This window comes from Urocampus carinirostris, chromosome 6 (assembly GCF_059441175.1).
Source record: "Urocampus carinirostris isolate Australia breed hairy pipefish chromosome 6, RoL_Ucar_1.0, whole genome shotgun sequence".
Taxonomy (NCBI): Eukaryota; Metazoa; Chordata; class Actinopteri; order Syngnathiformes; family Syngnathidae; genus Urocampus; species Urocampus carinirostris.
Window position 1 is genome coordinate 18369238 of NC_142354.1, and position 25842 is coordinate 18395079.

The 25842-nt window shown below is 40.7% G+C and overlaps 1 protein-coding gene across 1 annotated transcript; it reads right to left on the minus strand.

The window, feature by feature from the left end:
- Positions 1–15822: 15822 nt before the first annotated feature.
- Positions 15823–25611, minus strand: alas1 (5'-aminolevulinate synthase 1). Its single transcript, XM_088338123.1, has 11 exons — positions 25446–25611; positions 23410–23621; positions 23147–23329; positions 22162–22287; positions 21865–22084; positions 20433–20617; positions 20172–20351; positions 19936–20100; positions 18128–18396; positions 16232–16394; positions 15823–16141 (listed from the first exon to the last, which is right to left on the minus strand). The coding sequence occupies exons 2-11, from the start codon at positions 23612–23614 to the stop codon at positions 15981–15983; spliced, it is 1857 nt and encodes a 618-aa protein (XP_088194249.1). The 5' UTR covers positions 23615–23621; positions 25446–25611; the 3' UTR covers positions 15823–15980.
- Positions 25612–25842: the final 231 nt, after the last annotated feature.

Genomic DNA, 25842 nt, shown 5'->3' on the forward strand with positions numbered 1-25842 from the left:
AGCTGAAGGATTTAGCGGACGCAATATAAGCACTGGCACAGTTTCTGAGCTCTTTGAACTCCTTCCTGGAGCAGTTGCGTCCTTTCCTTCATACAATGGCTCGATTGACTCACTCACCCTGACTAGTGTCCTGGATTCAATAGCGCCCATAAAGCTAAAATCACGTCCTAAAAGATGCACGCCTTGGTTTACTGATGAAACTAGAACCATTAAACAAGAATGCAGGAAATTGGAAAGAAAATGGCGCGCTACCAAGCTTGAGGTTTTCCATCAAACCTGGTGTGACAGCTTGTTAAAGTATAAAGCGGCCCTTGCCTCTGCAAAATCGGCCTACCTTTCGAAGGTGATTGCGTCTCAAAAGAACAATCCCAAAGCCCTTTTTGACACTGTAGCATCGCTTACAAGGCAACAGACTATCGCAGATAGTTCGACGCAATCTGCTCATGACTTAATGGTCTTCTTTACTAAGAAGATTCAATGCATACAGGAAGAAATTGCTAAAGAAATTATTAATACCACACATATTAAAGGGCTGAAATCTACAGATGCACGACAGGGTGGCTGCCCTGGGAAATTGTCCGGTTTTAGTGAACTGTCACTTGATGATCTCAAACAGGTGGTGAATGCGGCCAAACCGACAACTTGGCAGTTCGACCCGCTCCCAGGTTCACTTATTTAAAGTCTTTTTGGCGTCCTTGGACCTTCAGTTCTAAATATTATAAACATATCATTCTCCTCAGGTGTAGTTCCAGCAGCTTTTAAGTCCGCCGTTTTTAAACCCCCACTGAAACGACCTAACCTTGATCCAGAAATCTTAAGTAATTATAGACCTGTGTCAAACCTACCTTTCCTCTCTAAAGTACTTGAAAAAGTAGTGCCACAGCAGCTGAATGTTTTCATATCCGAGAATAACCTTTTTGAATCCATGCAATCAGGATTCAGGGCTGACCACTCTACCGAGACAGCTCTGATCAAGGTATCAAATGATCTCCTACTGGCAATGGATTCTGGCGCTTCATCACTTTTGCTGCTGCTGGATCTTGGTGCTGCTTTTGACACAGTGCACCACAATTTCCTACTAGAACGGTTGGAAAAATGAATTGGTCTCTCAGGAACCGTCCTATCGTGGTTCAGATCCTACCTCTCAGATAGGACGCACTGTGTTAAATATGGTGAAATGACATCCGAGCCCTTTAATGTTACCTGCGGTGTTCCGCAGGGTTCAGTGCTTGGCCCCCTTCTTTTCAGCATTTACATGCTTCCATCCATCCATCCATCCATTATCTGCACCGCTTATCCTCAGTAGGGTCACGGGGGGGCTGGAGCCCATCCCAGCCATCTCAGGGCAGTGGGCAGGTGACACCCTGAACTGGTTGCCAGCCAGTCGCAGGGCACACTGGGACAGACAACTCATTCGCTCATTCACACCTAGGGACAATTTGGACCGGCCAATGCACCTGAAATGCATGTTTTTGGAATGTGGGAGGAAACCGGAGTGCCCGGAGGAAACCCACGCAAGCACGGGGAGAACATACAAACTCCGCACAGGAAGTCTGGAGCTGGATTTGAACCCACGACAGGTTCCCATGACATAAACTGTGCCGCACAAGCGCTGACCACTGCGCCGCCGTGCTGCTTGCAATGCTCCATTAGGTGATATTATTCGCAAGTACAATATCAGCTTCCACTGCTACGCAGACGACACTCAACTCCGTTGGAGGAATCTTCCACACTAAACTGTGGAAATTTGGAGGCCTGCCTCACTGAGATAAAAGAGTGGATGTCACTCAATTTCTTGCGTCTTAACTCTGAAAAGACCGAAATGTTAGTCATTGGTCCATCTAAGTGCCGTGACTTATTCTCAAAAACTGCTGTGAACATTGACAAATGTCACATCACACAGAGTGACTCAGTTAAAAATGTAGGTGTCATATTTGACCCTGATCTATCCTTTGAAATGCATGTAAAGAAAATTACTAGAACCGCTTTCTTCCATCTTCGTAACATTGCTAAAATCCGTTCAATACTGTCTCAGTCTGATGCGGAAATTATAATTCATGCATTTGTTACCTCCCGTCTCGATTACTGTAATGCACTACTCTCTGGTCTCCCGAAGTCTAGAATCAAGTCTCTTCAGCTGGTACAAAATGCCGCAGCGAGGCTTTTAACTAGGACAAAAAAGTACGATCACATAACACCGATTTTGGCTAACCTGCATTGGCTCCCAGTTAGCCATAGATGTGACTTCAAGGTTCTCTTAGTATTGTACAAAATCATGGACTTGCTCCCTCTTATCTTTCAGATCTGATTTGCCCCTATGTCCCGGTCCGAAGCCTACGATCTGAGAGTGCCGGTCTTCTGGTGATCCCAAGAGCAAAGAAGTGTTCTGCTAGTTCGAGAGCGCTCTCCATCCGGGCACCGGTGCTGTGGAATGCTCTTCCCCCTGAGATCCGATCTGCAACCTCAGTGGAAATGTTTAAATCTAAACTTAAAACTCACTTCTACTCCATAGCATATGAATAACCTACTCTTCTCGTCGGCTGAAAAATAGTCTGTGTAATATAGTGTAATAATCTGTGAAGCCCTTTGAGACTCTTTGTGATTTAGGGCTATACAAATAAAGATGACTTGACTTGACTTGACTTGAAAATATATAGCCAGGTTAGCTCACCGAAGTCGTTGTGTTCATAATAATGTGCAGCCGTGGTCCTCTTATATCCGTGAGTTTAGTAAATCCAGGAGAATAAAATATTTACAAATACAGAATAGTAAAAAATTGTATGCCGTCAAACCACGTGCTATACGCATTCATCTTTTTCGGCCAATTGCAGACTTTTGTTTTACAGTTCAAGCCAATGCCAGCCTGTAAATGATAAAAAGGATCCGCCCCTTGACCTCCGAATAACTTTAGCCAATAGTGATCGATTCGACTGATGATTGACACATATTTTTCGGCCAATTGCATGCTTTGTTTTACAGTTTAAGCCAATGCCAGCCTGTAAATGATAAAAAGGATCCGCCCCTACACCTCCGAATAACTTTAGCCAATAGTGATCGATTCAAATGATGATTGACACATTGGTTAGCCAATGAAACGCCGGTAAATAAATCCCAGCATACACCGCGGACTACTTGGCGTTCGGGGGAAAATCTAGTCGGCGGCTGCAAGTTAGTTTGAAGACTTTGCGATTTAATATTGATCCATGAATAAGGTGCACTGTATTATAAGGCGCATGGTCAGCTTTTGAAAAAAATTAAGACTTTTAGGTGCGCCTTATAGTGCGGAAAATACGGTAATTATTTTTTTGGGCGTTTCAACATTGGTACTGTTACTGTCAGTAAAAAGAGGTGTGTTACTTTTAATAAAACAGTTTTCCTCTCTTCATTCTCTCCCCCCGAGTTGTTTACATCACGTCTTCTCGAATCATGTGACCATTCAAAATAGTGACAACCATATAGTTAGATAGCGATTACGTATATAGTATTCACTATGCGCCGAAAGAAAAGGCGAATGAGGGCTGAGTCACAAAACATCTTTATGAGCCAGCCACCAAACAAGGGGATCGGCATCCTACCAATCAATAGCTGGTTTCCCCCGAGACGCTATTTTTCCCTTGTGATTCGTCGAGGTGCATTTTTTGCGGATACTGTGTTGTTGACTGTTAGTTTGTTGAGCATGAATAGGTTATAGTTGTTTAGAATTTTTTTTTTTTTTTGTCGACATTTTAAAATATTTTAATTATATTTCCTGTGTTTTTCAGTGTTTTTGTGTTTGTATAAAAATGTAAAATGTATTGTTTTTTTCTTTTTTTGCCTTTTTCCTTTTGTTATTGCATTAGAACTTTTATTTCCTTTTTTCCCCAATTTGTCTTTTTTTCTTTAGTTATCCCCCATTTTAAGTCATTCTGTGCATAAGGTTACGTAATAAGTGGTAGTGGAGGGATTAAGCAAAAAACCAACAACATGAAGAGCCGTTTGAGACACTAGAGAGCCAGCTCTTTTTAGTAAGCCGAGCCGATAAAGCCGGTTCCCTGAAAGTACAGTTGTCAGGACCAGAACGGAGACAGGATCCACTTGCGTTGCATTTCTGACAAGTTTTATTGGAAGAAAAAGAAAGGGTAGCTAGACGCGGGAAGCAGGTCGCTCTGAACGCGGAAGTGGATCTTCCATGGCGAGGGATGGCGGTGTCGGGAATGGAAAAACGGGTCAGTAGCCAGGACAGGAGAGCAAAAACGTGGTCGGGGTCGAAAGCCAGTTGTAAGCCAGGAAAGGAGAGTAGACGTGGTTGTGGACAAAAGAGGTCAAAAGCCGGGACGGGGGAGTAGACGAGGTCAGGACCAAAAACAGGACAAAGCCGGGGTACAGACGGGAGCCAAAAACAGGTGGGAGTCAGGGTCGAAAAAGGCTTGCCTAGTGTTAACTGAGGTTCGCAGACAGACTGACAACAGGGGACAGATAGGAGTGGGTTTAAATAGGGACAGGGAGCCAATCAGAGTCCGAGGCAGTTGCCGCCAAAGGAGCGGGCACAGGTGATTCACATCGGTAATCATGACAACCGTAGTCTGAATTCCCATCTCTACGAGCAAATTTCGGTCAAAAACGTCAATGCAATATTCTTATTTGCTCAGAAAATTTCAGTTTGTTTGACAACAACTTATTTTTAAAGTAATGGAAATAGTTACTTTCCCTGGTTACTAGTTACTTTTAGTGTAGAGTAATTCAGAGTAATTTGGTGACTAACACTCTTTGGCAAAGTAGTGAGTAACTTTAACCAATTATTTTTTAAAGTAACAATCACAAGAAGTCTCAAAGGGCTGCAAAGACTATTGCAAACTACAGACTATTATCACACTATCCCCTGATCTAAAACCTACATGAGGGCAAGGAAAAACTCAAAAACCTCAGCATGAGGAAAATGAAGACACCTTGAGAAGGGACCGCACATGAGATAATCCCCCTTCCAAGATGACCAGGCTGCAACGGATGTTGTATTAACAAACAATAAAAATAAAAACAGAACATAGAATAATTAAAGTATAATAAACGTCATACTTTCACCCACACACAACTATACTCTCATAAAGACGCATATGTGAGGGAGTATAGTAGGGTGTCTATGAGAATATAATAGAAATAAATGAGAGTATCATATTGTGTGTATGAGAGTATAGTAGGGGGGGGGGGGGGGGGGGGGTTAAGGGGTATTGTTCTATTTTCTTTATTACTTATCCATTATCCGTTATCGGTCAGTTCATAATAAGCTACAAAGCCAAGGTGCCGGGACACTTACTCTCAGCCAAAAGGCCGAGCTAAGGTCCTAGCCTCAAAGCCTTGCTGCGATCATACATGCCGACTCATCTAGAATCTCATGTGTAAGACTGTGTCTGTATGAGAGTAAGATTTAATATGTAAGAGCAAGTATGATTTACTTCAAAAACGGGCCTCTCTTAAGCTGAGGTGGCAGGGAAACGATGATTGCGTGTGGTTGGCGCTTTAAACTTCAAAGTGAAGGCCACGTGATGACATTCTTGGAGGCCTTGGCCTGGAATCCAGGAAGGAGGCCTGCACGCGATGTTAGTTTATGAGGTCGATTTCACACTGTGTGTTATCATGGATAGAACGATGATAAAGCATATGGGTTTTGGGTGACAAACAATTTGTAATCATTGTTCAATTGTGATATACATGTATAGATGAAAATATAATAGTGAATAGTGAAAAAAGTCAAGCATTCTAAATTGAATGCCATTTTACCCCTCCCCCAACTGCTTCAAGTGTGAATGTTGGTTTCGTTGCCATGACCAGGGCTGAAGCGAAGACCTGGTCAAATAATGGTTTCCAAGTTCGAATTGCACATCAAGGATTGTATTTTCAAAATTTACTTGCCGCAGTGTATAATTAGACATGTTAATCCTTGTGCTTCGAAGGAATAAATTCCTCTGTTTAAAAGGCAAACGCCTTTTCGTGGAATGGGGCAAGTTTTTACCAGGTATATTGGACATCATTGTGTACTGCAGAATTATCTTTGGAGTTCCTTCTCCAAGAAACGCCATAGTTTATTAAAAGGTCTTTGAAAGAGTAGTACCTGAAAAAAAATAGTTTTGGACATATTTTTCTTTTTACATGACAATAATGGTATGTCAATTTTAATATTAGTTGAACTCTTGTAGAACAGGTTCAAAACCATACTTATATAGGATAAGATTAGTATAGCACAGTTAAAAAACTATTTTTCGTGCCACTTCTGTGTGTATTAAGGCTGGCAGATCAATCCAAAAATCGCTAATATTGATACAGAGCAAGTGTTTGGATTTGATTGATACTTTTGTCCTGAGATCAGTACTGTCTTCCCATTTTAGCTGGCATTATATTAATGTTATTGAACTGCAAAACTATACTATAGCAAATATAGGTGGTAAATAAATCATTCTAACAAACAATTATTTGACCAACATGAGACAATAATAAAAAAATAAAACAAAACTAGAAGGTGTGAACTTAAACTGCCACTATTTGGATAGACAACAACGTTGGCTTGATTATTACGTTACTGTATTTTGATAGAGTTCCCCCTTTTACGTCATACCAATACCTAGCAACAACGTTCTGAGAAGTTTTGCGTTGATGAAGATGGCGGCCCAGTCTATGTCCTTGGCTGTGGAGCGATGAAGAATCCTGGTAGGCTTGGAAGCTGGTTGGGATGAGGACGACAGAATGCAGAGTGTTGAAGGAGAGGCTGACTTCTGGTGGCTTGAGGCTTCTCTGAGGTCGCTGGCTTTGTCCCACTGGTTAGGCCGCTAGCTTGATCAAGCTTGGCTGCCGACCTGGCAAGACTGTTCGGCTGCCCGGTGAGCCGAGACCAGGCTAGGACCGGCCAGGGCCTTGGTCCAGCTCCTCTTGTTATGATATGCCCTGTTGCCTTGTTGCTGGCCAAATTCAGACTCCCTTGCAAGGTGAGACGTGTACCAGCTCTGGGTTTCGGTCTCCTGGTAGGGGCGGACCCCCTGTGGTGGAGTGGTAATGGCAACCTTTGAGGCGCCGATGCAGCCAACGCCCCCCTTCCCCAGCCTCCCATTCCAGCAGTATCAGTCAGATAACATATAAATGTGATTGACTTCAAGCACAGTATTCACCTCAAATGTTTTGACATTGTTTGATCATTTTCTGACATTGCAAACCTAGATTCTGACCAAACGTTGAATACTCTGCAATAAATACATTACGACTAGCAAATTGGATCCAATTTTGTTTTATTTGCACTGCTGACTTCATTAGCCTAGATGGTAAGGCGCCCGCTTTGAGACTGGGAGGTGGGTGGTTCGCGCCCCGGCCGAGTCATTCCTAAGACTTAAAAAGTGGTCGGCGGCGCCCTCTGTTGGCTGCGGCTGCATCGGCTCGCTACAACGGGTCAGGTGCAATCGACATTTCGTTCTGTGTACATTGTTACACAGAATGACAATACAAGGAAATTATTATTATTATTATTATTATTATTATCATAATATTGTGCAAATGACGATCTTTTAGTTGTCTTGTTGACATTGTTATGCAGTATTTTCAATAGAAGGAGCTTAATCATTTGGGTTTTTCACTGTTATGCCGCTGTAGAATTTAGAACGTAGTCAACTATCAAATGGACAACCATTTCTGCCATCAAAGATAAACTGAAATAATTGAAAGGTGGCGCGGCAGACGAGTGGTTACCCCGTCTGTGGCACAGTTCTGAGGTCATGGGATCAAATCCAGCTACCAGCCTTCCTGTGCGGAGTTTGCATGTTCTCCCTGTACTTGTGCGGGTTTCCTCCTGGCGCTCACATTCCAAAAAACATGCATGTCAGGTTGATTAGCTGCCTCAAATGGTCCCTAGGTGTGAATGAGCAAGTGAGTTATCTGCCTCTGTATGCCCTGCGACTGGCTGACAACAAGTTCAGGGTGTCCCCTACCCACTACCCGAAGATAGCTCGGATGGGCTCCAGCACCCCCGTGACCCTACTGAGGATAAGCGGTGCAGATAATGGATGAAATAATTGACTGGATATGATATGTTAAATTGATAATGTCATCATGACTCTTTTGTCACAATCACCCAGATCGGGAACACCTGTCTTCAGGATTTGGCGCCAACAGCCAGCCTGTACATTTCAATCCCCCACTTCCGGTAACACTTTGTCTGATTGTACTCACGCTACCTGTTGCCTTCAGCTCAGTAAGCCCGTACCTCTGACTCTTTGCCTGCTCCCTGTTTTCTTCTGATTGATCTCCGTTGCCGACCCGTTTCTGTAATCCGCCCTGCCCGTCTGACTCCTGAACTCTTTTCCGAATACTACAACGCCCTTCTTCTCCAGCCCCGGCCATCAACACTACGCGTACCTGTCTGACATCTTTTCACATAATTACATGATCAATTTCTACTTTTACAAAATCACTTTCATGTTTCTACATTTTAAGTTTAAAGTTCTTAATGAAAAATTACATGTTTTCATATCACACAAATATGCAAAAACATAGAAAAATATTGTGTTTAACAATCTTACAAATGGATATATTTTCATTTAATAATGCAAAAAGTCTAAACTTTATTTTTTTCACGTAACTCATAAATTTCAAAAGTGAAAATGTATACACTATCTAAAAACATGAGAAGAGTCTGGTAAAAACGTGAAACAATTGCTCTTGTTCTAAATATTTTGTTTTTAATTTCCTCTTTTTCCTGGGGTGGTATCAATAATGTTAAGGACTTTTCTGAATAAACATTTTTACCAGAATACAAAAGTAAGCAAAAGTCGTCGGTATGGCTGAGGCAAATAATTAGTCCGAAGAAAACACTGTGCTTCCTTTCTTGCGCACAAACCAGCTCCACTTGTTTTGCCTTGCTGTTGAATCTGCCTAAACGCAAAAATATCAAGTTGTCAAGCTTCATTTTGACTATTCTGATATGTTTTTCATCTTCTTCTGTCTCACTTTGATATGATGATGGCTTTAACACATCAAATGTCATACAGAACAATTAGGTTTATGCATTTTGCAATGTAATGTTACTTGTAACGCACACATACATACAGTGAAGAAAATAGGTATTTGAACACCCTGCTATTTTGCTCTTTCTACCACTCAGAAATCATGGAGGGGTTTGAAATTTTAATCGTAGGTGCATGTCCACCGTGAGAGAGATAAACTAACAACAAAAATCCAGAAATCACAATGCATGATTTTTTTAACAATTTATTTGTGTGATACAGCTGCAAATAAGTATTTGAACACCTGTGTATCATCTAAAATTCCAACCCTGAAAGACCTGTTGGTCTGCCCATTAGGCGTTCACCTGTACTCCATGTATCTTCCTCAATCAGATGCACCTGTTTGAGTTCTTAGGTGCATAAAGTCAAATCTAGACAAGTCATTTTTATTTGTATAGGCCTTAATCACAAAAAGTCTCACAGGGCTGCACAGGTTATTACACAGACTATTATTCTAGACTATTATTACACCATCCCCTGATCTGAAACCAACATGAGGGCAAGGGAAAACTCAAAAACCTCAACATGAGGAAAATGAAGAAACCTTGAGAAGGGACCGCACATGTGGTAATCCCCCTTTCAGGATGACCAGGCTGCAATGGATGAGACACCTGTCCACCCTATACAATCATTAAGACTTTAATTTGTAACATGGCGAAGACCAAAGAACTGTCCAAAGACACCAGAGACAAAATTGTACACCTCCACAAGGCTGGAAACGGCTACGGAGCAATTGGCAAGCATCTTGGTGAAAAGAGGTCCACTGTTAGAGTAATCATTAAAAAATGGAAGAAGCTAATCATTACGGTCAACCTTAATCAGAGTGGAGCCACCTGCAAGATATCACCTCGTAGGGTCTCAAAGATTTTTAGAAAGGTGAGCTTTCAGCCTTGAACTACGCGACAGGAGTTCATCAATGACCTGAAAAGGGCTGGAACCACCGTTCCATGGTTACTGTAGGTAATACACAATGACTTCATGATTTGAAATCATGCATGGCATGAACGGTTCCCCTGCTTAAACCAGCACATGTAAAGGCCAGTCTCGAGTTTGCATATGACCATTTGGATGATACAGAAGAGTCATGGGATAAGGTTTTGTGGTCAGATGAGACCAAAATAGAACTTTTTGGTCATAATTCCACTTAGCGTGTTTGGAGGAAGAACAATGACGAGTACAATCAGAAGAAAACCATCCCTACTGTGAAACATGGGGCTGTAACCTAATGTTTTGGGGTGTTTTTCTGCACATGGGACAGGATGAGTGCACTGCATTAAAGAGAGGATGACTGTAGTCATGTATTGTGAGATTTTGGGGAAAAACCTCCTTCCCTCAGTCAGAGCATTGAAGATGGGTCGTGGCTGGATTTTCCAACATGACAACGACCCGAAGCACACAGCCAGGAAAGCCAAGGAGTGGCTCCGTAAGAAGCATATCAACGTTCTACCATGGCCCAGCCAGTCTCCAGACCTGAACCCAATCAAAAATATTTGGAGGGAGCTCAAACTCCTTGTTTCTCAGCGACAGCCCAGAAACCTGACTGATCTAGAGAAGATCTGTGTGGAGTAGTGGGCTTAAAACCCTCCTGCAGTGTGTGCAAACCTGGTGAAAAACAACCGGAAACGTTTGACCTCTGTAATAGCAAACAAAGGCTACTGTACCAAATATTAACATGCATTTTTTAAGGCGTTTAAATACTTATTTGCAGTTATATCACACAAATAAATCGTTAAAAAATTATGCATTGTGATATCTGGATTTTTCTCTTTAGATTTTCTCTCTCACAGTGGACATACGCCTACAGTGAAAATTTCAGACCCCTCCATGTTTTTAAGTGGGAGAAATAGCAAATTAGCAGACTGTTCAAATACTTATTCTCTTAACTGTATGCATGGACTTCTAAATTACTGTACTGTTTATAACGAAGTTAAAGCAGTCAGATTTTATAAGCATATGCTTCCTCCTACTCCCTTTCGAACATTTTTTTTCTCGATTTGTTGTTTTGTTTTTGTTTTGTCATGCTTGACATAAAACTTACATTTATGTATTCATTCATTCATTCATAAGTTGGCTATTTTTGAATAGAGTGTCAAAGAGATTCTGATGTTATTGATTTAGTGTCTGTGTGCCGCTCGGGTAATGCATCTTCTTTTGTTGTCTGGCCGCTCTATTTTCTGAATCTAGGTTAGGTCATGGAACATAACAAAATTATGACATTTCTGCTTCACACACTAGGCAGTGGGTTAGTCGGTCCATCCAAATGTTGAATATATCACGTATTGCAAGATGGACTACCCGATATTCATTATAATCCCTTTTAAAATCGTGTTTCCTGAAAGACACTCTCTTCTCATGGTCCTTGTATAAAATGTTGCCTCTTACTGATAAACATGTTGAGAAGAATGACAGCTGAACGTTTTTTTTTTTTAGCGTCATGTGTTCTGTTCATTATTGAAAGCGGATTTGATACCACAGCAACCTGAATAGCACACTTCTTTTCTTTAGCGGATTATGCCGGCTCCACAAACGCACAAACACAAAGACCCAGGTGTCACCTGTTGAACGCATTAAAAGAAAGGAGGAAAAACAGCCTACTTTTAGCTAATGAGTTGGTTACATGATATATACTGTGTGAGTGTGTGTGTGTACAGGGCGTAGGGATCGTAAACAGAAACGGGGCTGTCGGTCAGGCTTTGATGTTAAGCTAAGGAAGTTTGTTACCTCCATTCTCGATTACTGTAATGCACTACTCTCCGGTCTCCCGAAGTCTAGCATTAAGGGCCTGCAGTTGAAACAAAATGCTGTAGCTAGGGTTTTTACCAAGACAAGAGAGTTTGATTACATTATGCCGATTTTGGATGACCTGCACTGGTTTTCTGTTAGTTGGAGATGTGATTTTAAGGTTCTGTTGGTATGATATACAATTATGCATAGACTTGACCCATCTGATCTTTCAGATTTAATTTCCCCCTATGTTCCTGTTAAGAGCCTTTGTTTAGAAAATGATGGTCTATTAGTGATCCCAAGATCCAAGAAGAAATCCGTAGGTTTAAGAACATTCTCCATTCAGGCCCAAGTGCTGTGGAATGATTTGCCCTATGAGATTCGATCTGCAACCTCAGTGGGACTGTTTAAATCTAGGTTTAAAACACACTTGTATTCTATAGCTTATAAATGACCTTGCTGAGGTTTTGACTTTTCTTTGCCCTCATGTGGGTTTTAGATCAGGGAATGACATTTTAATAGTCTGAAGTCTGTATAGCCCTTTGAGACTTGACCTTGACTCATAGTGCCAACATCATAAAACCTACAGTTACAAAGTTGCAGGTCATATTCTCCACTGTTGGGGAAATATAAAGAGTGCTGCTGTATGACTAAAATGATGAAGCCTAAAAACAAATATACGAAAATGATGGCTGCTTTAGTTTCACACGTTTCACTGTCAAGAAAAATACCGTATTTTCCGCACTATAAGGTGGACCTAAAAGCCTTTATTTTTTTCAAAAGCTGACCATGCGCCTTATAATACTTATATATATATATATATATATATATGGATCAATATTAAGTCGCAAAGTCTTGCAACTAAAACAAGCAGCCGCCGACTAGATTTTCCCCCGAAGGCGAAGTCGTCCGCGGTGTATGCTGGGATTTATATTCTGGCGTTTCACTTCCTAACCAATGTGTCAATCATCATTTGAATCAGTCACTATTGGCTAAAGTTATTCGGAGGTAAAGGGGGCGGATCCTTTTTATCATTTACAGGCTCGCATAGGCTAAAGGGGCGAAACAAAGTCTGCAATTGGCCGAAAAAGATGAATGTGAATCACACGTTGGGTTGCACTAAGGCATAGAGAAAACATTTTTTACTATTCTGTATTTGTAAATATTTTACTCTCCTGGATTTACTACACTCACGGTTGTAAGAAAACCATGGTTACGTATCATTAATGAACGTGAAGGCTGCAAGAGAACTTAGGTGAGCTATGCGGATTTATATTTTCCCGGTATCTTGTTTTAGAACGATCTTGATGTTTCTGTGATGAGTCTATTTTTAAACTAAATTCAATTGAAAGTGTTTATTGTCATATGCACAGTAAAGAACCCCATTTCCCTGCACAATAAAATTCTTACTTTGCTGTTCACACAGTTGCCAGCGAAAAATAAAATGGAAACTAAGAAATGTTTGTTTGGTGACATCGTACGGACACTGCATCCGACACGTATTTGCTTCTTTGCAAGCTTTCGGAATGTTAAGGGGGTAATAAGTTTGACTGAACTATCTGACTGTTTTGGCGACGTTCCCATTGTAGCGCCTTATAATCAGGTGCGCCATATGTATGGAAAATATCGGACAAAAGACTATTTTTTGGGGGTGCGCCCTATAACCCGGTGCGCCTTATAGTCCGGAAAATACGGTAATTGTTCTTTACTTTCAGAGAACTCCATTACAAGGGTTGACTTAAATGTTTTGTTTTTTCTTGTATTCAAAAAGTAAACCAAAATCCCACATTGTTTTAATTGTTTTTAGTACAGTTTAGGAAATTGAGGATCATTTTTAGTTAGTTTTAAAAAAATTCAAGTAATTTTATCCTGTACAATTGGCAGACTATGTTTGCTCTTTTGAAAATATATATTTTTTCATTTTCAGAAGTTTTTTTTGTGTCAAATTTTGTAAAATGAGTGAAATAAGTGAAATATACTTAAAACTATCATTTAAAATATTTTAAATATTAAAGCAGAGAAAATGAATTTCTGTAATAGTAGAAAATATTGAAAAAAAACTAAAATTATCAGTCAGTAGTATAAAATTACATAGAAATTACAATAGTTTTCTTTCTATTTTTTAAAATTACAAACATACATTTTCTCAAAATAAACTGTGTTTACAAATCTTTAATTGAAACTTTCAATCCAATTTTATTATTTCAAGTATTATTAAAGCAAATTGAAAAGAAAATTCAGCATTCATAAAAAACAGAGGGCAGCACGGCGGCGCAGTGGTAAGCACGTGTGCGGCACAGTTCTGAGGTCGTGAGATCAAACCTCCTGTGTGGAGTTTGCATGTTCTCCCCATGCTTGCGTGGGTTTCCTCCGGGCACTCCGGTTTCCTCCCACATTCTAAAAACACGCATGTCAGGTTGGTTGGCCGGTTTAAATTGTCCCTAGGTGTGAATTAGAGAGTGGGTTGTCTGTCCCTGTGTGCCCTGCGACTGGCTGGCAACCAGTTCAGCGTGTCCCCTGCCCAAAGATAGCTGGGATGGGCCAGCGCCCCCGCGACCCTACTGAGGATAAGCGGTGCAGATGATAGATAAGTGGGTGGATGGATGTATAAAAAACAGATTGATAACAACGTAAAAAAAAAAAAAAAAAAAAAAAAGAGCAAGATTATCAGACAATCAAGTCATGTTTATTTGTATAGCCAATAATCACAAAGAGTCTCAAAGGGCTGCACAGAACACAGATTATTGCAAACTACAGACCATCATTACACTAGCCCCTGATCTAAAAAAAACCTACATGAGGGCAAGGGAAAACTCAAAAACCTCAACATGAGGAAAATGAAGAAATCTTGAGAAGGGACCGCACATGAGGTAATTAAAAAAAAAAATCTTGCACATCATTTTGCGGATTTTAATTATTTTCTTATTTTACTCGTGAAAAATAGAACTTAGCAAAAATAAATTCTGCTGGGATAAATTTTGTTCATTTTAACTATGGGCGGCATTAGCTCGTCTTGGGATCAAGAGGTCGCAGGTTCAATTCCGTGTTATATGTCAAAGTGTCCTTGGGCAAGACACTGAATCCCTAATGCCCCCAATAAGCAGGTAGGCACCTTGCATCGCTGATTCCCTATTGGTGTGTGAGTGTGTGTCTGAATGGGTAAGTGTGAAGCACATTGTAAAGTGCTTAGGGAGGTCTACATTGACTCGAAAAGTGCTATATAAAATGCAGACCATTTACTATTGTTTTCAAACGCAACTTTCAAAAACCATAAACTATCACCGAATATGGAAAGATACAATATTCTCATCATGATTTTTTGAGAAAAAGATAATCAAAATGTAGTGAAACTTGAAAAGCATAGAGTAAAATCCAAAAGTATAGCAAAATTATAAACTACATTACCTTTGGTTGTCACAACCAGCACAAAGGGTAGACCCAATCGTTTACCACAAGTTTTATTGAAGGAAAGAGGAAGGGCCGTGCCCACGATCCGGTGTTCGCTGGACGAGGGAAGCAAGTCGCTCTCGTACTCGGATTGTGATCCGAACACGGAAGTGGATCTTTGTAGCGAGTGATGGCGGTGACAGGGGCGGTAGCCGGAACTGGGAGAGCAAAGCATGGTCGGGTCGGAAACAAGTCGTAAGCCAGGATGGGAGAGTAGACGTAGTCGGGATCAAAAATGGGTCATAAACCAGGACGGGAGAACAGACGTGGTCAGGATCAAAATAGGTCATAGCCGGAGACAAACGGGAGCAAAAACAGGACAGGCGGGAGTCATGATCGAAAAAAGCTTGCCTCCTATAAACAGAGGTTCGCAGACGGGCTGACCACAGGAGAGTGACAGGACAGGGTTTAGATAGGGACAGGGAGCCAATCAGATAACCCGCAGCAGCTAGCGCCAAATGAGCGGGCACAGGTGATTCCAACCGGTAATAATGACATTGCTGCCACTGTGACGACAAATGATATGAAAAACTTTCTTCTGTCAAGTAAGGCAACATGATAAACCATGATCTTTGACTTGACGTCTCCTTTTGTACTTTATCTTTGCTTCGAGACAAATAATTCACAAACCACAAACTTTCCAGCTCACATTTATTTTTTAAGCACATATAGATTTGAGCATACAGTATTTTAAATAATGTGATTATTAATAAGACATATCAAATATATTTTCGCGACAGAGAAAGAGGGTCGCCTTTTGTGTTATCGAGAAGCGGATTTAGTGGCGATTGGCTACGCGCAGGCCTGGATTAAGTGACTGAGGCCGTTGAAGTAAGACTTCTCTCTCTCGCTCATCAGCTCGAAGTGAAGAGGCTGCTGGCAGAAGTTGCACTCAGCCGACGAGTGAGGCTTCAGCTCCAGGCCGGCCTCCTTCCATGTATGAACCAGCCTCTCTGTTTCAAGGGGGGGAAGAGAGGCGGAGGTTACAGACTTTTGTGTTACGACACAGGTTGAGCTCGAATTACATGAGGGCTGAATCTTACCAACAAAGTATTTCATCATCTCCGGGGTGTGGTGAGGTGTTGGAGCAATACGCAGAAGCTCATCCCCTTTGGCCACAGTGGGGTAGTTGATGGCCTGCACGTAGATATTGTGCCGGCTCATCATGATATCACACACCTCCGTGTTCTTTTCAGCGTCAGATACCTAAAAAATAAGGAAAAACCTTTAATTTTGCAAAGTGTAAGTAACCCTGTTAAAAAGCAAGTTAGAAATGAATAAAAGGATAAGTCAACATTTAAATTTAATAATAACATTTGATAGAAAACTCATTGTAGTAAATGTTTAATCATATAACTAAATTTTAATTAGCAAACAATGATATGTTATTCTATGTTTCAACAAAGTTAAATAAAAGGTCCGGAGCCTTTGCTCTGAAAATGCTGGTCTACTCGTGATCCCAAGAGCCAAAAAGAGATCCCTAGATTCAAGAGCATTCTCCATTCGGGCCCCGGTGCTGTGGAATGCTCTTCCCCCTGAGATTCGATCTACACCCTCAGTGGAATTGTTTACATCTAAGCTTAAAACACACTTCTATTCTGTAGCTTATAATTGACCTATATTTCACATTGACACTATCTGTGTATTATTTGTTATTGCAACATCCTTTGCAGCCTGGTCATCCTGGAAGGGGGATGACCTCATGTCCTTCCTCAAGGTTTTTTCATTTTCTTGAGTTTTTCCTTGCCCCCATGTAAGTTTTAGATCAGGGGATGGTGTAATAATAGTCTGAAAAAATATTCTGTGTAATAAAAAAAAACAATGCTCATGTTACTGGATTATATAATTTATATCAACATTTGAGATCTCCTTTTAATATTTGTGGTCTGTTTTGATTTATATTTATACACATTTAAATTGTTGCTTGACTTCCCTATTTTCTGTGTAAATTAAAGTTATTGTAACCAGCCTGGGCTACAGTTTCATGTTCTTTGACACATAAGCGCAAGGGCTTGATTTTGTCTAAATTTATTCACAAATAAAAAAAGAAGGCTCAAAATATATTTCTTTGCCGTTTTCAAACGCCAGGTTTTTTCCCTGCCTGGAAAAAATACCTCGATTCCTTGGACAATTGGAAATCTCAGTGATCCAAGGGGGGAGCAACCTCCTTACAGGAATCCACAAGGATCTGATACATCATATAGCTTCACATCAAAGTTGCGGTAGGAATATGATCATCCCTTTGATTTTGACTGTGGACTCCTGAACTTTGAGACGAGATGTCAAGCTGGCAAAAATGGTAAAACTTCGAGAGCGAGGACAGCACACCCATTCATTTGGAATTCCCGGGATTAGCAAACATCAGAATTGTGTTTTATTTGTTGAATGTTCATGTCACTCATTTGAATTGTCATTAAAGTTTGAAGTGTATTATTGTGTGACTTTGAATTCTGACACCATAACAGATTGATTGATTCTATCATCTAATATCCAAATCCATTTTGCGACTAATAGATTTATCAACTGATATTAGACTAAAACCAACTTAGAACTTCGAATCCAACACCTTAAACAAAGTGTTTTTTTTTACTATGGTTGTAGGGGCACCATTTCCTGTGGTGTGTCTTGGGCAAGTACACCCTGGCAGTGCCCATCCCTCTCCATGCCAACATATGCTCGAACCAGGTAACTTTCGCATGTTAGGCGAATGTGCTAACCACTGCACTACGGAAACATTATCCTTATGGTAAATATTGTCTTGTCCATTGTTTATTGAATCGCAGGCTTTTATTCAAATTAATTTTGACTTTGGAGGTTTTACCTTTATAATTTTATCACTCATTAAAACGTAGAACTATTCCAGTAAACTTTTCTTCCCTCTGCCTAACAGCATAGGTGCTACAAAAGCCATCTTTATAAGGCGTTCCATGTGGATTTACCCGAACTGGGATGATGTGGCTCGGGCAGTGCACCACAGGTAGCCCGGCGTCCATCAGCATCTGCCGGAGCAGCTTGACATTGCGCTGGTGCTTGCGTCTCAGAGTGCGACCTTCCTCGCCCTTGAGCACCTGAATGGACTGCCGGGCCCCTGACAGCAACATGGGCGGCAGGGAGGTGGTGAAGATGAAGCCAGCGGCGTACGAGCGGACCGTGTCAACCAGGGCGGAGGTGCTGGCGATGTACCCGCCGACACAACCGAACGCTTTACCTGTAAGATGAGAAAAACATTTAGATTGAGAGAAAAGTTTCCAATATTGAAGTACTACACACAGTAGAAAGACACATGAAAATAGTATTGTTATATATTTTTCATACATAAGGTGCACCAGACTGTAAGGCGCATGAAACTACAGTCAGAGCTACCTAACAGTGCAGTTTTTAATCAGTCGATGAGTATCGTTGATATAAATCGCAAAACGAGAGTCTAACTCAGATCGCGCCGACACTTCTCGAATGAAGGGGTACAGATGACATATGAAAAGGCGTTAGAGCTTATCTCATTATCACACTATTTTTACAGTACTAGAAACACTGATTTGCATAGTGCATACTGATAGGTTAGCCGGTCTCGCCATGCCTTCACCTGTGCGTCAATAACCTCTTGGTTTAATATGTGTACTTATGTAAAAAGCTTGTATAAGATTTTGTTGAAAAACTTTCTATTTTCCGTTTTTGTCTTTGGCAACTTGTTGACGCATAGGTGAAGGCATGGGGAGACTGTTTAACCTTTCAGAATGCACAATGCAAATTTGCGTTTCAATTACTGTAAAAATAGTACGATAATAAGATAAACTCTAATATCTTTTCTTAAGTGATACGTTCCACTGGTGGTCTAGTGGTAGAACGTGGGCACTCTCACCACCACGACCTAGGTTCCAATCCCTTTGCATCCAATGTACAGTAAGACCTCGGTTATCGCGGTTAATGGGGACCAAAACCACCCGCGATAAGTGAAAATCCGCAAAGTAGCGGCGCACCTTCCATTGGAAAAAAAAAAAAAAAAAAAAAAGTATGTTTTTTCATACTTTGGTGGCGCGCCGGGAAAAGAGAAGGGCGCGCCGTGCTAGGGTCGTCGGCCGAGGGGGATTCCCGCAAAAAGTGAAAATCTGCAAAGTGGCAACGCCCCTTCCCCCAAAAATATATATACATTTTATTTATTTTTTTAACCATTACAGACCGCGAAGCTCTGAATCCGCAAACGTCGAACCGCGAAGTCCCACTGTATTTTGATTTGGGCCTGCGTTGATCGATCAATCATCGCTTGAGTACGGAAGTATATGTTAAACCGCATCCACCGTATTCCGTGGTAAATAAGGTGCACTGGGTTAAAAGGCGCACCTACAAATTTATAGGTGAACCGTATAGTCTAGAAAATAAGGTACCATGGCTTTGAAACAGTGAGTAGATGCATCTACTGAAAACGTTTATTCAAGTTAACCATTTTAAAGCTAATGCTGGATATAATTAGATAATTTTGCACTTGTTTTTGTTTCTAGTGCATTGACAAGACCCTCAGCGACAGAAGGTGCATGTCGAGAATAGCTTACAGATGGAAATGACAATGACAAGAGAGCAATTCAAGCCTCCGGTCTCCTAGCAACAGCAGGGCAGCGAGGACCTACTTTAAGCCTGCCAGCATATTGGATGACACAGCTCAAGACTCCTCTCAAATACAACTACAACAAAGGATTGCCCAAGATACGTCCTCCGTACTGAAATCAGTGCCAAGTCGAAATGTCCAGCTCACCTAGTGTCCCCGAAATGATATCCATTTTGTGCATGACCCCATCGCGGTCTCCAATGCCGCCTCCCCTGGCCCCGTAAAGACCCACAGCGTGAACTTCGTCGACAAACGTGATGGCGCCAAATTCGTGCGCCACGTCGCACATCTCCTCAAGCGGGCATACTGCACCTGGCAAGGAAATATGATTAAGAATTATATTTTTGCCCCATCATTATAAAAAGGGTGGATCTGCAACTTACCATCCATAGAATGGACGGTCTCAAAGGCAACAATCTTGGGCTTGCTGGGATCTCCTTTGAGCAGCAACTCTCGGAGGTGAGCGACGTCATTGTGGCGGAAAATGAACTTCTTGGCACCGCTGTTACGGATTCCCTGAATCATCGACGCGTGGTTGCCTGCGTCGGAGTAGATCTCGCACCCTGCGAGTTAATGAGAGAGAAAAAAAATGATGAACTACGATGTGGGTTATAAAGTAAAAAGTGTAAAAACGTTTCAAATACCGGGCAGCATCTTGGAAAGGGTAAAGAGGGTGGAGTCATTGGCCACAAAGCAGGAAGTAAAAAGAAGCGCCGCATCTTTTTTGTGGAGGTCGGCCAGCTCATGTTCCAATTCCACGTGGAACTTGCTGGTTCCGGAGATGTTTCGAGTTCCTCCTGCCCCAGAGCCGTGCTTTCGTAGTGTTTCCCTAGAGACAAACATAAATAAAAACCCACCAAATTAAACAATGGTCGCCAATAATCCCATATTTCAAAGACCAGGTTTTCTACGGCCCAGAGATGATCTCAATACTTTATTGAATCATACACAAGAATCCTGCATTCTTTTTTAGTTTCTTATTTATCCTTAAAGAACGTATTGTTCATGGTTCATTGTTTTTTTTCTGAGATTGTATTTCATTCCAATTAGATTTTTAAGATATATCAGTGAATGATTAAAAAAATGCTATTATTACTGTAGTGCTTCTTTCTGCCACTACAGGCGTGTGGCGCTGTGAGATCACCCAGCATCCACCCCTAAGAAAAAAATCTGGCTTCTACATTCTAGTTCGTGTGTAATGTAAGCACACTGCACTGTATCTCTAGCACGCCAAAACCTTTTTTTTAGCATATTATTTAATGAAATGTTTATTTTTTTAGTACAAAACAATACAAGTTACTTATACAAACCTTAAACATACAAAATAAAGCACTGAAGCAACTTACGAACAAATTCAATTTATGAATTTATTTAGTTCGTAAGTAGGGCAGCGTCTGTATGTGCTAAATGAAAGTTTCATGCGTCTTCACAGATTTTCATTGAGTACTTTGAAGTACAAAAACAACTATTCCAAGTATTAAAGGAATTGCCAACTTTTTAAAGAAATGCTTACCCATTTAGCTCGCTTATGTAATAGAAAGTTTGTTCTCAAACAAAAAAATGCTTGTTAGGCGAGCTAAGCGGCTACTTAGGGCCCCGCAAAATGTTTTTTTCTAAGATGATATAAGCCAGGCCAGCAATTTACTAAATGTTTTTTTTAACAATGGTGGTAGGACTAATGTTGTTTTTTTCCAGAATCTAGCAATTGAGATGAAAAAAATTGTCAGTTTTTACAATAAATCCACAGATATTTTAAAACTGTTGCAAACCCTATGTTGATTTTGTTTGATAAACTGAGCCAAATAAATGTTATATTTTTCAACATTGTTCTTCAATAAAAATAGTGTTTTGTTTTCATTGTACCAATAACAAGGACTAATGTTACTAATACTTGAATAGTTGCTTGCATAGTTACCTAAAAGCAGCTAAATGTTTGTGTAAACAGACCAGCAAGCACTATGGTCTCACAATGGATGGATTGCATTCAAGTGTTAGGTAACTTTCAAATGATAGCCCTTCAGTCTGCATCTTCCATGGAAAGCTAACGTTACAGGTACAGTATTACCGCAAACTCACATGATTGATTGAACCACCCGAGGATGTCGACTCATGCCCAGGTAGTCGTTGCTACACCACACTGAAACTTCTCGTTTCTCCTCCAGGGAGCCCGTGAAGTCATCAGCCATGGGGAACTCATCAGCCAGGCGGTTCACGGTCTTGAACACACGGTATGTGTGGTCGCTTTTCTTCTCTACAATCTTTTTCTCAAAAAAGCCATCATAGTGGAAGCAGGACACTGTCGGGGAGAGGAAAATCAGCTCAAATGCGGCAACGCAATCTTAAGTGGTAATCTCATCGGCTTGTGACACTTACAGCTGCTTGGCAAATTGTCCTGCAGCAGGTGGGACACCATCTTAGGGCGCTGCTTAAGCAGGGTTTTCATGAGACTTTCGCTAGAGCTGGTCAAGGAAGGTTTCTTCAGCTGATCAGGAGACATTTCTGGAAAAGGGAAGAAACAAAATGGGGGAAGTTGAGGATTATGGCTAGAACGAATATACAGAAATCACGGCATTAACATTAACACGTACTCAAACTTCTAAAGTTTGGGAGAATTTTAAACTAGATACGGTGAATAAAAAGACTACTTGCAAAGCTAGCAAAGCAGACCTCGCGTATCCTGGCACTACCTCGGTGACACACAAACATTAAAAGAGAAAGCACATGGGACAGTGAAACAAAACAGTCTGACTCGCCTCGGTCGGATTAAAGTAACATTCGAGCGAATACGGATTTAATGGCATGAGTTGTACATTCATACGCGTATATTTTGCTATGAAAGCGAGCTTTAGTGTTAAACCAGACTGTTTTGGCAAATGTATTTGAAATTAGAATAAACATCAGTGGTTAAAACCATTTGATTTCACACTGTTGAGAATTGTTCAATTATTTTTTTTTTTTACACATTTTACACTTAACCGCTGAATGTACTTCACAAAAAGCAAATATTTGTTTTATCTACTGTTCCACTACTGCGAATAAGCGAAGGGATAAAAACAAGTATTCGCCTGTTCTTAAAAATAGAAGATTTATGTCTCTACTGACCACACACTGTGCCTAATTCCTTTTAATGCTTGCATTATTTTTTGTACTAATCCGCAGTATGTTCGATAAAAGATTTTTTTTTAATTGAAATCTATTTTTCTGGTGTTTATTATCATTTGCCACATACTAAAATCAACTTCATGATGAATATTCGACTAAATGTTTCAATAGTCGGTAACTGGTTGACTATTAAATTGGTTGTTACTTGCAGCCCAAATGAGGTACATTCATGAGTTATTCCCAAAGGAACTCGCACCTTTCTGGACAGTGCGGACTTCCTGAACATCTTCCTGGAACTCTATGCCGACCTGGCGGACCACACTGCTGGTCTTCTGACCCATTTCTGCAGCTAAGAAGGGGCATTTGGAGGCCACGGCCTGACCGGATGACACCGCTGAATGACCAGCAGGCAGCTTGGCCTCCACCTCAGGTTTGGTGCCTGAATATGCAAGGACAAAATAATTTTAGTTAAGCAATTGCACGCAAAACAAAGCATGTCCTTTATTTGATCATTGATACCTTGAGTCGTGTTACTCTCGATTTTCTGGTGAGCAGATGAGGATGAGCAGAGAGCCCGGGCCATGGACGGGGCCATTGGTTTGGAGGCCAGCTCCATCATGATGGGGCATTGCTGGGCATACACCACAAGCGAATTCCTGGGCTGCTGCATGAAGGCCTGGGGCACACGAGCCAGGAATGGACAGCGGCGCACAATGACATCCATGGTTCTTCTGAAGGTGCAGAAACAAATAAATGGGAAGTTGTTCATATTTTATTACCACATGAACCAGTTTATTACTGTATAAATCGCACCGGATTATAAGGCACACTCCCCCAAAAATAATCTTGTCTTTTTTTCCCCCATATACAAGGCGCACTGGACTATAAGGCGCAATCGATTAAAACCACCAAAAGAACAAGCGTATATATTCGTGTGTAACCGTTTCACATTTTTTTCCCAACCTATGGCATAGATTGGTCGAATGATTGATCAGTCTAAAGCAGGGATGTCAAACTAAGTTAGGCTCAGGGACTGGATCTAGGCTGCCTGTCCTCAGTAAAAGAATGTCAACTCCAGATTTTTTGCTTTTTCCCCCCGATATCAAGCTTCATTATTCAGCTTACATTAGTAACTTACATATTATAATCAAAGATTCTAGACTCAACACATTTAATCACAAACACTGGGGGGAAAAGTTGTCATTTTTAGCATTAAATGTGTTAACTGGATTATTGTCAACAGTTAAGAGATCGCAGTTTTACACCTGAACCAACTCACCACCAATGACCAACTCACCACTGTCCTCTAGCAGCCAAAGAGCGCATTTGGTTTGTAATTATTTTTAAAACATCATAACTTTGACGTGACATTGAGTTGACCTAGAGACTTGCTTCTTCATTTAACATATTTAGAAATTTATGGCAGGTGGGAAACATTGAAAAAAACCAAAAACGAATGGGATCCGGTCCGTGAGCAGTATCTTCGACATGCCTGATCCAAAGTATCACTGACAAAAACTGCAAAACATTGTATGCAACGGGAATCAAACGCGGGCCATGGCTGTGAAAGCATTGAAAATTAACCACCAGACCACAATTGATAGGTTAAGACAAATGAAAAGGCATTCATTTGTCTCATAATCACAATATGATTACTTTGTGCCAGAAACGAATGTTAGAGAATAGAGAAAACAGAAAGTTGTCCTGAAAGATATAAATAAACAGCAAGGAAAACACCTGATAATGAATTAGACTATTTGTCTGATTATATCTTTCAGGACGACCCTCCGTTCTCTCCATTCTTCAACATGCGTATCTCGCATTGAGTAAAAATAGAGATGTAATTAGATCAAATCAAATGCCTTTTCTTTTGTTATCTGTATCTAGTGAATAGGTTACGGCGCTCCCACCGCCACGACCTGGGTATGATTCTCATTGCGTACAATATTTTGCGATTGTAACGGCTAATGTTTATCAACAGTTCAATCATTGCACAAATAAAGCAGTACACTATTAAAGCGCGCATAGTCACACACACACACACACACACACTCACGAATAAATATTGCATGCTACCGCAGAATACTGGTGCCTATATAAGTCGCACTGGCTTATAAAGCGCACTTTCAAATTTCTGTCTAATTTGAGGGTTTACGTGCGCCTTAAATTCCGGTAAATACAGTAATAGTATTATAAAAAAGTCATCATCAGCTGTTCAACTAACTAAATACAATTTAAAAGACGTGCTTTTTATGAAATCCTAACATAACTTGATAGCTTGGCTTTTTAGTCGCCTCCGAATACTTGCCGGTATTACGTGATTATAACACGCGGAAACTTTTGGGTTTTTCAATGTTGATTGATTGCAAACATCGACTTATTTGGTCGGTTAATATTTACTTAATCTTTTCTTAATACGAAATGAGTGAAAGAGCGCCGATCCTTGACCTGACTTAATCTTAGGCAAGATCACATTTAGCAACCAAGCTACAAACAGCGACTGGAAATGATGGCGGCGATGAAAAAGAGAAATAAAATACATTCAAAAATCTCACCAAGATAAAACTCGCAGGAATTTAATGGCAGACTTCTCTCTTTGAGTCGACTCGAAGAGTTAAAAATTTGCTGTTAGGTTTGGAATGAGCGGAGAAAGTGACAGTTTAAGTTATCCTTCACTGAGGACGAACTAGAAGGACGCGGATGTGAAGCTGCTTATAAGAGCGCTTTAAAGGCAAGTCTCGCGAGATCTCATCACGTGTGACATAACTCTGACTCATCCTCTCGATATTCCGGCCCCTCCCGACCATCAATTTCCATGAAACTATTTCCTAGGTATGTAAGATTTTCCGTTTTTAAAGACTTTAACCTTATTATACTTTTTATTAATGAAGGCGATTTATTATTATTATTACTATTATTATTATTATTATCATTATTATTACTTTTATTATT